This window comes from Poeciliopsis prolifica, unplaced genomic scaffold (assembly GCF_027474105.1).
Source record: "Poeciliopsis prolifica strain line A6 unplaced genomic scaffold, Auburn_PproV2 SCAFFOLD034, whole genome shotgun sequence".
NCBI classification, from domain to species: Eukaryota; Metazoa; Chordata; class Actinopteri; order Cyprinodontiformes; family Poeciliidae; genus Poeciliopsis; species Poeciliopsis prolifica.
This window is the reverse complement of record NW_026562409.1, coordinates 4,402,418-4,416,663: the sequence shown is the minus strand read 5'-3', so window position 1 is coordinate 4,416,663 and position 14,246 is coordinate 4,402,418. Positions and strand designations below refer to the sequence as shown.

General features: G+C 38.5%; 1 protein-coding gene across 1 annotated transcript; it reads left to right on the top strand.

The window, feature by feature from the left end:
- The first annotated feature begins 455 nt into the window (after positions 1–455).
- si:ch211-214j24.15 (GTPase IMAP family member 8) lies at positions 456–9,061 on the top strand. The gene is made up of 5 exons (XM_055051962.1): positions 456–586; positions 666–1,352; positions 4,020–4,733; positions 5,215–5,868; positions 6,757–9,061. Exons 1-5 carry the CDS (start codon positions 538–540, stop codon positions 7,377–7,379), a joined length of 2,727 nt encoding a protein of 908 aa, XP_054907937.1. The 5' UTR covers positions 456–537; the 3' UTR covers positions 7,380–9,061.
- The last annotated feature ends 5,185 nt before the right edge of the window (positions 9,062–14,246 follow it).

Sequence of the window (14,246 nt, the reverse complement as noted above, 5' to 3'; positions counted from 1 at the left end):
ATCTTGTGGTTTGGACAAATCCGACGTCTTCTGCTTGAGAATAACTTCACTGGTCGATTATTTCACTTATAACAGGAAAAATATCTTCTGACAGGTGAAGACATCTGCAAATATCAATACTTACTGACTTAAAATAAGCTTTTATATCTTGCTTAAAAGTTACTTGTGAGTTAGTTTGTTCTTATTTTTACTGTACTACAATATTTACACTAGAAACTAAACAAAAATATTTGGTAAGATTTTGTGTTTGTGCAGTACAGAGTCTGACGAGAATGGATAAATAGCACTTAAAAGCAACACACAATATTTTGCAATATTTTAATCTCAATAAAAACACATTTCTCACTCCTCTGCCTCTTTAGGGTACGTGTTTCTCTTCAGCCTTGTCTGCCTGCTGGGAGGTGCAGTAGATTACTCATTACAGATGACCTTCGGACTCATAAAATCTTCGAAAAACCCAACCTTTTGTTGTCACTCCTTTAGTAGCAGACTTTGCTTTCCATATGACAAACCTGGAAATCCAAACAAAACCTAAAAATGTGTGACTGTCTTCAGTCTGACATGGCAAAAAGCAAGCTCTCAATATGTAAGTTTATTTACTTTCTATTTGTTCTAATTTTTTTGAAAGCTTTCTGATGATTGATTTGGTTGTTTTGCTTTGCCAGGGGATTCCCGGGGAGCGTCACAGTTACAGATTGTCCTTCTTGGAGGAAGGAACTGTGGGAAGAACTTCCTGGGGAACCTGATTCTTGGGAAAGAGGAGTTTGTAACCAAGGAGAGGACTTCTTCTACTCGGAGGCTGGGAGCGGTGTCCGGCCTCTGGCTCACGGTGGTGGACACTCCCGGCTGGTGGTGCGACTCCAGCGCTCAGGACACTTCCAACCTGGTGAAGAGGGAGATCATAACCAGCGTCTCCTTGTGCTCACCGGGCCCTCACGCGTTTCTGATCACAGTGAAGGCGAGCTCGGTCTTCTCAGAGAGGCGTCGGAGAGCCGTGGAGGAGCATGTGACCCTGCTGGGCGAAGGGGCGTGGGGTCACTGCGTCGTCGTCTTCACCTTCGCTTACAGGTTTCAGCACACACACGCAGAAGAGTGTGTGGAAAGAGGCGGGGCGGCCCTGCGCTGGCTGGCTGAGAAGTGCGGTCAGAGGTGTCACAGCGTCGTCCTGAACGACGGCGCTGATATAGCAGAGCTGCTGGTGAAGGTGCAGAAACTCGCTGCAGAAAATGGAGGCAGAGTGTTTGAGATGCGGGAAAAGGTTTTGCAGAAAACTGCGGAGGAGAAGAGAGGAGCAGCAGAGAGAGCTGAGCTGAGGTTTTTAAGAATGAAACGTCAAAGATCTCTCCTGAGGGGTGAGTCCCACAAAGCTTAAAAAATGTTGAAATTCAGCTCCACTTTGGATTTCTTATAATGTCATGCAGCTCACTGTAAAACATTTGAGAGACATTTAGTTGTGTTTACTGTCTTCTACTCTTTGAGTCAAATAAATTTAAATTTTGTGTTTGTGAAAGATGAACTTACAGCAGAAAGTTACGTTAACTTTTTATTAGAGTTGAATAAACTAGTTAAAAAAAAAAAGACAGGAGGGGGAACCATTTCCCAGAATGTGTAGCGGCATGGCAGTGCGTTACATTGATCTGACTCTTGTGTTACATTTATTTTTATGTCCAATTCAAAATTAATTATCAAATCAGAAAATTGAAACAAGAATTACAATTACTCTGAAGTAATAATTTAAATGATTATATTGAATTTAATTTATTAAATTCAATATAATTGATCAAATTTATTTGATCAATTTATTAAATTAATAATATTATATTAACATCAGATATTATATTAGAATATTAATTTAATTTAAATTAAATTTTGATTTAACTTAAACGATTAAATAAATTTAAATTTTTTAAATGCATTTAATACATTTATTAGACTTAATACATTCATTTATAATTAAATACATGTATCTTTTAATAATAAGTGTATGTAATAAATGTATTACATTGATATTATATTAATACTAATTTAGTATTACTACTCTACTAGTAATAGAATATTAGTGTCGTTATTAAATAACAGAAATCTGTCTCTTTAACTGGGTGAAGGCAGTTTTTATTTTCTTGTGTATTTGGTTTAAATTAAGTTAAAACTCACAATTCCAAATTAAATAACGAGAAAAACAATGTTTAGGCTACTTCTCTCTTGTTGTTAAATCAACTTCAAAACAGTTTTCCTGTTGACTTTAATTGCATTTCCAAGCAGGTGGACTTTCATTTTCAAGTTAAACCAATTTGAAATGTTTTACAGTGTGCGCCTGTATCTTTTCCTGCCTCATTTGTGACTAAACCTTGTTCTGTCTTAGTTCACCCTCTGCAGCTCCAAAATAAACACAGCAGCGTATTTTTATTCACTTCTTTTCTTTCTGCTTTGCATTAAGGTTTTCTCAGCTTATCTTCACTGCAGCAGCACATGAAACCTATTTAAAGATGGAAAACAAAACTTCCTCGTGCAGCTTTTAGCCTCAAACCTGTGGGAAACAGAGAAATGTGGTTATTATGTAAATGTTTTATCTGAGAAATCTGGGACTGCAGAGGAGGACATATTGTAAATATGCCCAACAAAACCCCACACCACAACTCGATTACTGCAAACCCCAAGTTCTTCAGAAGTTGATTCTTTTTATATGCTCAGAAGAAGTTGATTCGTAGCCTGCAGCTTAAGACCCGAGATCAGAAAGTCGATGGGAGCCAAGATTGGTTGCATTTGCCTGATAAATGACTTTTAGAGACAAATCCATGAGTGTTCTCTTATCTGTTTTACATGACATTTACATTGTGAAGAGTTTTATTCTGTACGCTTTATCACTGTGCAATCTTTAAGAAAACACTCAGAGAAGGAGGACATGGTTGTCTTAATGTTACACTGTGACTGTGGGAAGTTTGAAGGTTAGAGTTTATGTTTTAAAACTTTATGGACACAAAGCTACAGAACACTGAACCAGATCATAATATTTATTAATTGAAGGATGTGTGTTTCATTCAGAAATGTGTTTACTGCCCTAGTGGGTGTCGGTGGTAACGCACCTTAGGCCTATTTTAATTACCAACAATTTATAGCTTTATATTATATTTACAACCTTAAGCTGTCAATACATTTGAAATTATAAGTTTATGTAATTAAAAACACACTAAATTTTCCAATGCTAAATTTACACAATTGGAATTGAAGCATAAATGTCCTCTATTGAACATTTATTGACTATCATTTAGCTTTGCAGAGTATAACAGGTTTTGCTCTGACACATTCAGCAAAATATTCAAAATAGACCAAACCAAAACTATAGCCCAAGACTCAACAGTGCAGTTTTTACGCACTATATTTTAACTTTTTAACATCCTAAATATATTAGTCAATTTGCATTTTGAATTTACTCAGGATATGCTATAATTACAAATGTAAGGATGCCATTTACAGTCAAGTTGCTTTGAAAAAAGCAAATATTTTAAAATAACTAATTATTCCTGTAAACCTGACTTAAAGCAAAATTACATTTTTTGTACTTCCATCTGGATCTCAACTGCTTATAAAAACGGTGTTAAAAATAAATAAGTTAATTTATTTTTGTGTCTGAAAAACGAGCAGTTTCAAAATCCTCCCAGTTGTTGAGTCACAATCCACAGACATTGCCCTGTTACCGAGCAACCCCAGCTAAGCTCCACCCATCACCCAGCAACCCAGCATGTTTGATCAGCTGGTTCTACCACTCTATGCGCCGCATAATGGCCGCTGGAAAAGGCAAGCGTTTTGGTGACTTACAATCCAGAAACAACTTGTTGCCTTCTTGTTGGTTGTGCAAGAGGCTCCACTTCTGCTTTTCAAAGATGTATGGTTTTTAATTGCACATCTGTTTGCTGCTATTTTCACATGCGAGTGTGAACTTTGAGTTGTCAGAAGCAGTTTATGTGGATTTAAAGTGACAGAGGCCCTAAGTCATCCCTCTGCTCTCTTTGTGCTTGTAGAGAAGTCAAGGCCAGTCACTGCCATCCGCCTGGTGCTGCTCGGAGCGAAGGGTTCAGGAAAGACTTCAGCTCTGAACACCATCCTGGGCAGAGGACACAGCAGAAAACTCAGCAGAACTGCTCAGTGTTCGGTTGGAGACGCTGTGGTGTTTGGCAGACAGGTGACCGCCGTGGACACTCCGGGCTGGTGGATGAACTACTTCTGCAATGAGACTCCCCTCTTCGACCGGAGGGAGATGGTGCTCAGCTTGTCTCTGTGTCCTCCGGGGCCTCACGTCTTCCTGCTGGCGATCCGAGTGGACCGAGCCTTCACGGAGACCTACAGGAGAGCAGTGCAAGAACACCTGGAGCTCATCAGCGAGTGGACCTGGGCTCGCACCATCCTGCTGTTCACCTTCGGGGACTGGCTGGGCGACACCACCACCGAGAAGTTCATCGAGAGCGAGGGGGAGCCTTTGCGGTGGCTCGTTGAGAAATGCTCCAACCGGTACCACGTTCTGAACAATAAAACCAAAGGAGATGGATTCCAAGTCAGAGAACTGATTGGGAAGATTGAGGAAGTGATGACGTGTGGCTGCGATGGAAGCTGGCATTACGAAATAGAGAGGAGAGAGTTGGAAGAAATGAAGAGGTGGATGAAGGAAGAGGGAGAGAGAGCCACCGACCGGCTGAGGAGGAAGGAGAAACAAAGACTGGTGGCAAAGTCTGAGCTGGGTGAGTTACAGAAGAGAGGATTAAAATACAAATAATTCTGACTTTTTTACTTTGAACTCAAAATTCTGACTTTCACCTCACGATTAAGATTCCCCCCCCCTGACAGTCATGACAATAATCCCAGAATTGACTGGAACAAACTTCCAGAAAACTGAAAAACAGCCGAAACACAGAGTACTGAAAGAGTTGCCTTTGAATTAAAAAAAAAAAGTCAGAATTTTGAAATTAAACTCAAAAATTTTATATTAAAATCAGAATTTTGAGAAAAAGTCAAAATTCTGATATTGAAATTAGAATAATGAGAAAAACATCAGAATTTTAAGATTAAAATCAGAATTTTGATATTAAAGTCAGAATTCAGAAAAAAGGCAGAATTCTGAGATTAAAACAGAATCTGAGAAAAAAAAATCTGATTTTACATCTAGTATATATTTAGTGCTTTGTTGTTGAAATGTTTTGATTTAAAACTTTACATTGGCAGAGAATCTTGCCCCTCTGCGAGAGCTCAGGATGATTCTAGTTGGTGGCAGGAGAGGAGGAAAGAGCTCATGTGGAAACACAATCCTCAACAGACACGACTTTCCCACAAACACCCAAACTGTCTCCTGCTGTGAAAACCAGTGCAGAATCGAAGGAAAGACCGTCTCTGTGCTGGACACTCCTGGACATTTCCCCGTAACCTCAGAGGTCCTGAGGACTCCTTCGGCCTTCCTGTTGGTCGTCAACGTAAGCTCCTCGTTCACGGCTCTCCACCGGGAAGCCATGGAGGAGCAGCTGGATGCTGGTGGGAGCCAGATCTGGAGCAGAGCCGTGGTGCTGTTCAGCCACGGCGACTGGCTGGGAGACACCAGCGTGGAGCAACGCATCGAGAGCGAAGGAGAGCCGCTGAGGAGGCTGGTGGAGCGCTGCGGGAACAGGTACCACGTCCTGGACAATAAGAACCAGGGAGACGCAGCGCAGGTCAGGGAGCTCGTCCAGCTGGTGGAGGAGATGCTGGCCACAGAGAGGCGGGTTCATAAAGACGACCCGCTGTGGACACGGGTCAGTTCTGCAGAGGAACAGCAGAATAATGCGATGCTGCGCAGGAGGAATCTAAGGAAACAGATGAGAAGAAGAAACCGACTGTCTCTTGACTGTGAGTAAAACTTTAAATTTTCTCCACACAGAAAAATATATTCAATTATCTGGGTTCATGTAGGCATGACTGTCTATAAAGATGTTTAAGTATCTGGTCTGAAATAGACTCCGGATTTGGAGAAACATACATTTTAGCTATCAAAGATATGCGATAATTAAAATAGTGTTTTACTGATTGCTAAGTACAATCAACTGCATGAGACCTGTAGAAAATAAAACTTTACTTAATCTGAACTGAATTGAGGATATCTATGGACAAATCATCCATTTAAGCCAAATAATTTTAGATAATTTAAACTTAATTTTTACAAACACAATCTCATTTTTGGGAATCTTAAAATAAAGATTTTAATTGTAGAAAATTTGATTTTCAGGTATTTTTGCTCCTCTCTGACTAGGAAAATGTGACTTTTACAGTTTTCAAGTTTTGAATCCTTCACCAAAAACACACTATTGTTATGCTTTCTGAAGAATCTCTTTCCATAACACCTGGAGGAAATAAAATGAAATAATATTTTGAAGATTCAGGTACAAAGACTATGCAGAATAACAGGCTGTTGATGTAACAGGTTCAGTGACGACATTTTGAAGTAACCTGAAAAAATGAAAAGAAACACTATCGAATTAATCGATGCAGTTTTCGATTAATTCAAATTAAAAAATAATTTATTGATCCAAAGGGAAATTAAATCTTACTGGAATGTTTCTTTAACAATTCAGTGACACTTTGATCTATGCAGATGATTTACACATTAAGTAAATTTAAACCAAATCAAGGGAAGAGAGAAACATGTAAGAGATCCTGAAAAAGCAGGAGAGAAAAGCAGATTCATCTCTTGTGACAGAGCCTGAAATCACATCATATATTATGATTTTTATTTTCCAGTGGCTGAATCTGGATCTTCCTTGTCTTATCCAGAGGAGTTAAACCCGACGCAGGTTGTGGCTTTGCCAGCCAGAAGATTGGGAAGGCAGCCTGGATTTGTGTTTTCGGAGCACAGCAGCTTGGTGTTCCTGTCTGTGCTCAAGCGGAGCTGGTCAGCGATAGAGTTACCTCTCAGGTTCCCGTCTCCTCACAGCCTCATGCTCTCACCCAGGCAGCAAACGATGCTTCTGGTTTCATATCAGAGTCCACCCAGCTTTCCCTCAGAGGAAAACCTAGTTAGCGTCCATTCTCTCTGCCATCCGGTTCTGAGAGAGCGCGCTCTCCGCAGGATGTGCGAGTCCGGCGGCCTGCAGGCTCTGATCGACCAGTGGGGCAACAGCAGCCTGGAGGAGCTGGAGTCCTTCATCGACTCGTACTTTGAGATGGTGTGGGAGCAAACCATGGGCTCGTTTCAGGCCTCTGAGTCCCAGCCTCCGGCCACCGTGGAGGACGCAGCCGTCAGGGACGCAGGAGGAGAGGAGCTGCTGTTATCCATCGACAGGAAGCTGACGAGGCTGGACCTGCTGGAGGAGATCCGCAGGGATCTGGCAGAAGTTAAGAGGAATCTGGAGGGCAACACATGAACTCAGAGAGCAAAAATGAATCACAAACTTATAATTAACTCCATGGATATATATTACATCCATATGCAGCTCTGAAAAAAGAGACCACTTGAAATGATCAATTTCTCTGATTTCACTCTTTATATGTGCATGTTTTAGTGAAGTGAACATTGTTCTTTTATTCTATGAACTACTGACAATTTGTATGTAAAATTCCAAAGAAAATGTTTTTATTTATTAGCAGCAAATGAGAAAATAATAATAATAAAAAAGATGCAGCACTTTAAAACCTCAAATAATGAAGAGAAAACAAATTCATATTCATTTAGAAACAACAATACTGAGGTTTTAACTCAGGAAGAGATCAGACATCAATATTTGGTGGAAAAACCAGAATTTTTCAGTTTTTCCAGAGCTGTCCATTTAAAAAAGTGCGGTTTTTGTCCACAAGATGGCGCTATTATCCAGCGCAAAATCAGCGGTGGAGAAAGTATCAAACAGTGTACTTCAGTAAAAGTACAAATAAACAACCACATTAACAGTTTTACTTGAGCAACAGTACTTGCTTTTAAAAATATTCAAAGTATAGAAAGTAAAAGTTCTGACTGTATTTCTTAATGCAGTGCCTCTGCATGTATATTTTCTTTAAGACATCAATAGAGTTGCGCCATTTTAATAAACAATGCTGCAGATAATACACACTTTTGTTGGACCTTTAAAGGATTTTAGTAAACACATTCAAGCTAAAGGTTCCTGAGTGAAAAAAATGGCATTACAACACAGAAACAAAGTACTTTGCTACATCCCATAAGATGGCACAAAATATTAGATATCAGGGTTCACCCCAGTGTACTGTAAGCCTGGCAGGCCACCAGGCTAAGCATTGCTTATTTATTTAAGTCTTTTTAAAATGTTTGCATTTTCAAAAGGCTTTATAGTTGGTGTTCAAGTATCAATCTACCAATCTTTCAATGATGAATAATTCTGACGATACACAAAGCTGTTCACATTTTCTTTCTTGAGCTTGTTGAGTACGTGTCAAACACAAGGCTCAGGGGCCAAATCCGGCCCGCCGTAGCTCTTTATGTGGCCTCCTAGACTCCAGATTTATTCATAAATAAAACCTTCAAGACAGCAGTTGTGTGCTTAAATGTCATTTTATTAATTAAATCAAAGTGTCTTTTATTTGTTAATACTTCTAGTTTTATTACAATTGTGGAAATTCACACAAATTCAACAAATTGTGTAATTTTTTGTGCTAATGAATAATTGTGAGTTTACTGAAAATGTTCCAAAAACATTCAGAGTTCAGAGTGACGCCAACTCCAACCTGCAGGTGGCAGTATATTTTACATCTTGATGTCAAGTTATAGCTCGATAATTTGCAAGTAATGAAAAGTCACATTTGTGCAAATGTTCCAAAAACATTCAGAGTTCAGAGTGACGCCAATTTCCTGCAAAGATTTTAAATGAGCAATTTATTGCAAAAAGAAATGTACAAAAAAAAAACTCCCCGAAATCCTGAAGGGATTGATCGTTGTGAAAATCTGTTAAATATGATTTTATTTGAAGAAGAACTTCTAATCGTTTGTTTAACAGGTTAATTGATATATTTCAGCCCTTTAAGAGCATTTGTGATGTTAATGTGACCCAAAATAAAAACGAGTTTGACGCCACTGTCTGATGGTGGTTAAAAACAAGAAGAGGTTTTGGACGGCTGTGTTTTTAACTCTTGTGCCAATTTAAAGGTTTTCTTCCTCTGATCGAATGCTTTTAAGTGTGTCACACACTGAAACACTCTCCAACTCTATCTATCAAAGGAGTCCAGCAGAGGAAGCGCTACATTGCTCTCAAGGCCGCGTTGCCTTCAATACGTATTTAAGGCAGCACTAAGAGCCGGGGGACAGTTTTATTAGCTGATTTATTGTGTCTGATGTGCTTTTGTTTTTTTACTCCTGCACATATAAAGCAGCTGAAATCAACACAGGAAATAGTTTGCAATTCATCATTATTGTAATATTAGACATAATATTAGTAAAAGGCATCAAAACAACATCAAGGATGAGACACAGGAAGCAAACAAAGATGATGTTTTACTGGAGATTGTGGTTGTGACTCTTTCCTGTTCAGGCAGACAGAGAGGGATGTGAATCTACTAACAGAAATAAAATAAGTTTTTTTCTCTTTTAGCTTGTGAATCCACACACAACCTAAACGTTGTTGTGTGAGAAAAAAAACACAACTTCACATTTATTCAAATTTACACTTGAACAAGTTTATTTACTAAAATTCTCCAAATACTTTCTGTCGTCTTCTTCGTGGTTTGCAGTTGGTGATCATATGATGGAAAAATAAGTGTTTCCATTCCAGTTTTGTTTTTATAAATAAAAAAAACCCCACTTCATGTTAGCGTCAAATTTTTTTAATCACAAAAACGTGAATATTTCAAAAATTGTCATTTCTATTAAGCAAATTTATTTTTGAAATGTTGAATTGTGCAATTATTTGGCCCATGGAAGCAGTTTTTTTTTTAACTATGACTCCCACGTGTTCCACACGTTGTTCTCTGGTAGTTTCACAGTGCCACCTACTGGCCCGGCATAACGACTACACCATTTTGAGTTCTGTCGTGGATATTTTTCTCAAAAATACTCCATGATTGTTTTTGTTTGGGATTCAGAAGAAAAAACTGAAACCATGTTCAGAAACTGATGTTTTTTGTGTCAGGATCAGTCAAGTGAGCAGATTTATTATTCTTGGCCAATATTTTTGGTCAGGTGTGTTGTTGGTCTGATAATGTGACCCGTATTTCGGGTTAAAGAGATATGAATGATTGTAACTGTACCATGCCATCTTCTCAAGCATGAAATAAGATGACATTGTAACCTCTGAAAATATATTTAAAATCAAATAAACATAAAACAATTCTTATTTTATAATGACAACAGTTCTGTTTTTTTGTCCCATCAAAACAGCCAGAATGCTTTGACGAAAAAGAAACCTCCGAAACATTTAAATGACGTTGACATTTAAAGAATGCACTAAAAACATAAACAAGTTGCTTGTCTGCAGTCAAGCTCGCTATCTTTCTTCATCTTAGTGTTTTTCTTTTGCATTATGCCTCTTTGGATCCTTCAGTTGTCTCTCCCTGCTCTCTTATCATCCATCTTCCTCTAATGTCAGCATGTCATTCCTCCACTCTCCCCTCCTTCTCTCCTCACTACTCCATTCTCTCTGCAGGGCTCCATCTCGCGGTCTCCTCAAATCAAATCGTGAGGTCTCAGCCCCGCCCGCTCGTTACAGGACGGCTGTAAAAGACGGGGGAGGAGAGGGAGAAATGGATCTCCCCTTTCTGTGTTGCGCTGTTCAGGCCGTCCTGGAGACAATTCTTAGCCCACATCCATCTCTATTAGCAGGACAGCACACCGGCTTGCAAGCACCCACTTTCTGGCCTGTATCTGGTTTCACTGCCTTCTGTTTTTGCAGGTGGGAAAGAAAATCTGGGGAGAAAGATGTGTAGGGACAGAGGAAAAAGCAAAGGATAAAGGATTTAAATTTGCTGAATAGAAATCTCAAGTTGGAATATCCTGGATGACATCAGGGAAAAAGTGTTGACCGTGCATCTTACCATATGCAGCCCATAAAAACGCCCTCGGTTTTATGATCGCAAAAGAAGAAAACATAAAATGTGCAACAAAAAAAAGACTTTGAAGCTCAGTCTGAGGAAATTATGTCTTGGTTCCACAAAAAAATAAAAATGTCTGTTTCTTTTTGCAGATGCAGTTCAAGAATAAAAAAACCCCAATCAGGTCAGCCAATTCTTCTGGTTCTGTTTTTTTTCTCAGTGACGTCAAACTCATTTTCATTTTGGGCTGTATCAACTCTGAATGTTCTTAAAGGGCCAGTTGTGCCAGAATGTATTGATAAAACCCACCAAACTGCTAAAATATCAATAAATAGCTGTTTCTTAAAATTAAATAGTATTGAACATCTTTTCAGACTATTAAGAATTTTTGTGATTTTTTGGTGTTAATTTAGAGATATTTGAAAAGAATTGTTAGGATATTTGTGCTAATGTACGATGCTAAATGTGACGTTTTATGAATCGCCACATCGATCACGGACTATAACTTGGCATCAAGTGAGGCTGACCAATGTTTTTGGTCATTTTTAAGAAAAATGTGCAACAAAAATCAAACAGATGTGGGAATCTGAAGATTTTGTGTGAATTTTGCAAATTTGTGCAAAATCGGAGGGACTTATTGATGTAATTTGGAGTCTAAACAACTGAAACAAGTAACACTTTCATCCCATTGAGTTGAGCCGAGCGGAGAAAAACAGAAAGTTTTGAGAAAGCAGAGTGAATATTTGAAAGACCAGAAGTTTTGAGCACAAGTTTTGAGAAGAGATGAAATCCTGCTTTCAAACTGCCAATGTGTGCTCTCGATTTATGGTAGAAAAATTCCCCCAAAAATGTACGTAGGGGATTCTAAATGCTGCATTGGGATAGATTTTTAAAAATCTAATCAGAAATAAATTTTCAGCTCCTCTGAAAACAAAAGCTTGATTCAGTTTGTGTGACTTAGCAGCCAGAATCAATAATATTAATAAATTAAATTCTATGCTTGCAGAGCAAAAGAGCAAAACTCTGCAGACAGACCTCTATGTCACAATTTTAGGGAAAAAAGATTGTTTAGTGAGTGAAAATCTGGTTAAGCTTCTGTTCTCAGAAGTATTACGTCCTCATCCCTGATTCCCAGGAATTGGGAAATCCAGGAAATCAATGTGGGAACTTTTGGCCTCGTTGAGACGCCATTACGACACGACAGTTTGCCTGTGGGGATCATTTCAGTGAAACGGTTCAGGAGTGGCCTTGCTTCTGAGGGAGTGATGGAGGGGTGTAGGTCAAAAGTAAATGAGGTACATTTGGCTTTGCTACCAGCTGGCCCAGTCCAGAACAATCACACACACACACACACACACACACACACACACACACACACACACACACACACACACACACACACCACACACACACACACACACACACCAAGCCTTCCATTTTCCATCCATGTCTGTCATTGTGCCTCATCAGGACATGATGGGGCAGGGTAAACCTCAGGGGCAAAGTTCAGGAAGCAATTAGGGGAAGTGACTACACACCAGTGGCTGAAATTCCAGCTCCATTCTGGAAATGAGTTTGTTTCTCAGAAGGTCTCCCTCGTTAAATCATTAACCTCACAACTGGAGGCCACTAAAGAGGAAAAGCAACGCAGTTGCATGCTAGAAATTTAGATGGCATTTGTGTCAGAAGAGCATCGGAGGAGCAGAGGAAGAGTCTCCTGCTTGCTGACCTTTGACCCTGACGTCAATTTCACCTTCACACATTTATGAAGCATTTTATCACTGCAGCCATCCAGCATAATCTTAAACAAGATTATTTTAAGTTTAATTTTTATTAAAATTAAAGTTGCGCAATTTGACATTAAATTTGCTTAATGAAAACATGGCGATTTAAAAAAAAAGAAAGTTTTGCCACAAGGAGGAGTATTTTTTTATGCATTTTGCAAAACTGCATCACACAAGTTATGTGATCAACAACTGGATGTTACCACTGGCGGAAATGAAGAAGAAGATGACAGGAAGTGGTAGGAGGATGACGGTGCCATGTTTCATTTAAACAATGTATTAACTGATCAATCTTACTCATCTATGATTTTAATTGCTTTTTTTCCCTTTAACTTAAACACCGCAAGTGTGAAAATGAGGTGGGTTTTTTTTTCACTTTAGTAAAATATCAACAAAGTTTGTAGCAAAAACCCAGGTAATGTCTTTAAACCTTTTTTAAAATCAAGATCTTTCTTATGCAGCATTAAGAAGTGGATCTTAAGTTTCAATTTATGTCCATCATACTTACTGGCAATTATTGCATTTTATGGCCACAAATATAAAAAATCACATTTTCAGTTCCAGAAAATGCATCCTAATAACTTAAGATCATTTAAAATTTTAATAATAGTGTGAATTTCATTCAAACCTTGGGAAATAAATCTTTGTGATGCCACAAAATCTATTAAGTTTTTAGATACACAGAATAAACTTTAATATTTAGTGAACAACATAAAACGTTAGCATATAAAATGCTTTATGATGAAACACATAAAAGCAAAAAAAATAAAAAACTTCTACGTTCATCCCAAATTAGAAACTATTTGTAAGCTAGAAAATACAAATAATTTGGTGAGTGAAAGTAGAATGAGCAGCACAACAGAATAAAAACAGGAACAATGGAAACCAGGAAGCTTAAATAGTGAGGAGGAGTGGAGAACGACATTAAGACCAGGTGAGTTCAATTAGAGGAATGTTGAGCAGCTGATTACGACATATCAGGAGAGGCAAGTAACATCGTTTGGATTGGAAAACATTATAAATCCATTTCTTCATCACTTTTCAGAAGTAGAAACATTTAACAATGGAAAGTTTAACCAAAACATTCATCAAAGAGGTGACAAAAAAAGCACAACACTTGAAGCACTGCAGCTCTCACTGGTTACAATTAAGGTAATTAAAAACAAAAACTATATTCATGGGACAGTTCTGAGTCCAAACAGACCAAAAATAACTCAAAGATCGGTCACACAGGTACTGAAAACCAACCTACTTCCAAAAACCTGATCTGTTTTGGAATATTTTCATAAATGTAACAAGTTTTGTGAGGATGGAATGAAGGTTTTGGAACGGCCTATACAAAGTCTGGACTTGAGATACTCTAAATAAGCTATTTATTCTTGAAAACTCTCTAAACTACTCTCAAGGGAGTTTCCTTTTTCTCCCAAAGGTCCAGTTTGGTCTGAGTAACTTTTTTCCATCAATGAATGGATTTAGCTC

Bases quoted from the DNA above. Each gene is read 5' to 3' on its own strand.
- si:ch211-214j24.15 (XM_055051962.1), top strand. From the start codon at position 538: ATGTGTGACTGTCTTCAGTCTGACATGGCAAAAAGCAAGCTCTCAATA. The intron at 4,734-5,214 runs GTGAGTTACAGA...TTACATTGGCAG, and splicing joins GGTGGCAAAGTCTGAGCTGG to AGAATCTTGCCCCTCTGCGA. The intron at 5,869-6,756 runs GTGAGTAAAACT...TTTATTTTCCAG, and splicing joins AAACCGACTGTCTCTTGACT to TGGCTGAATCTGGATCTTCC.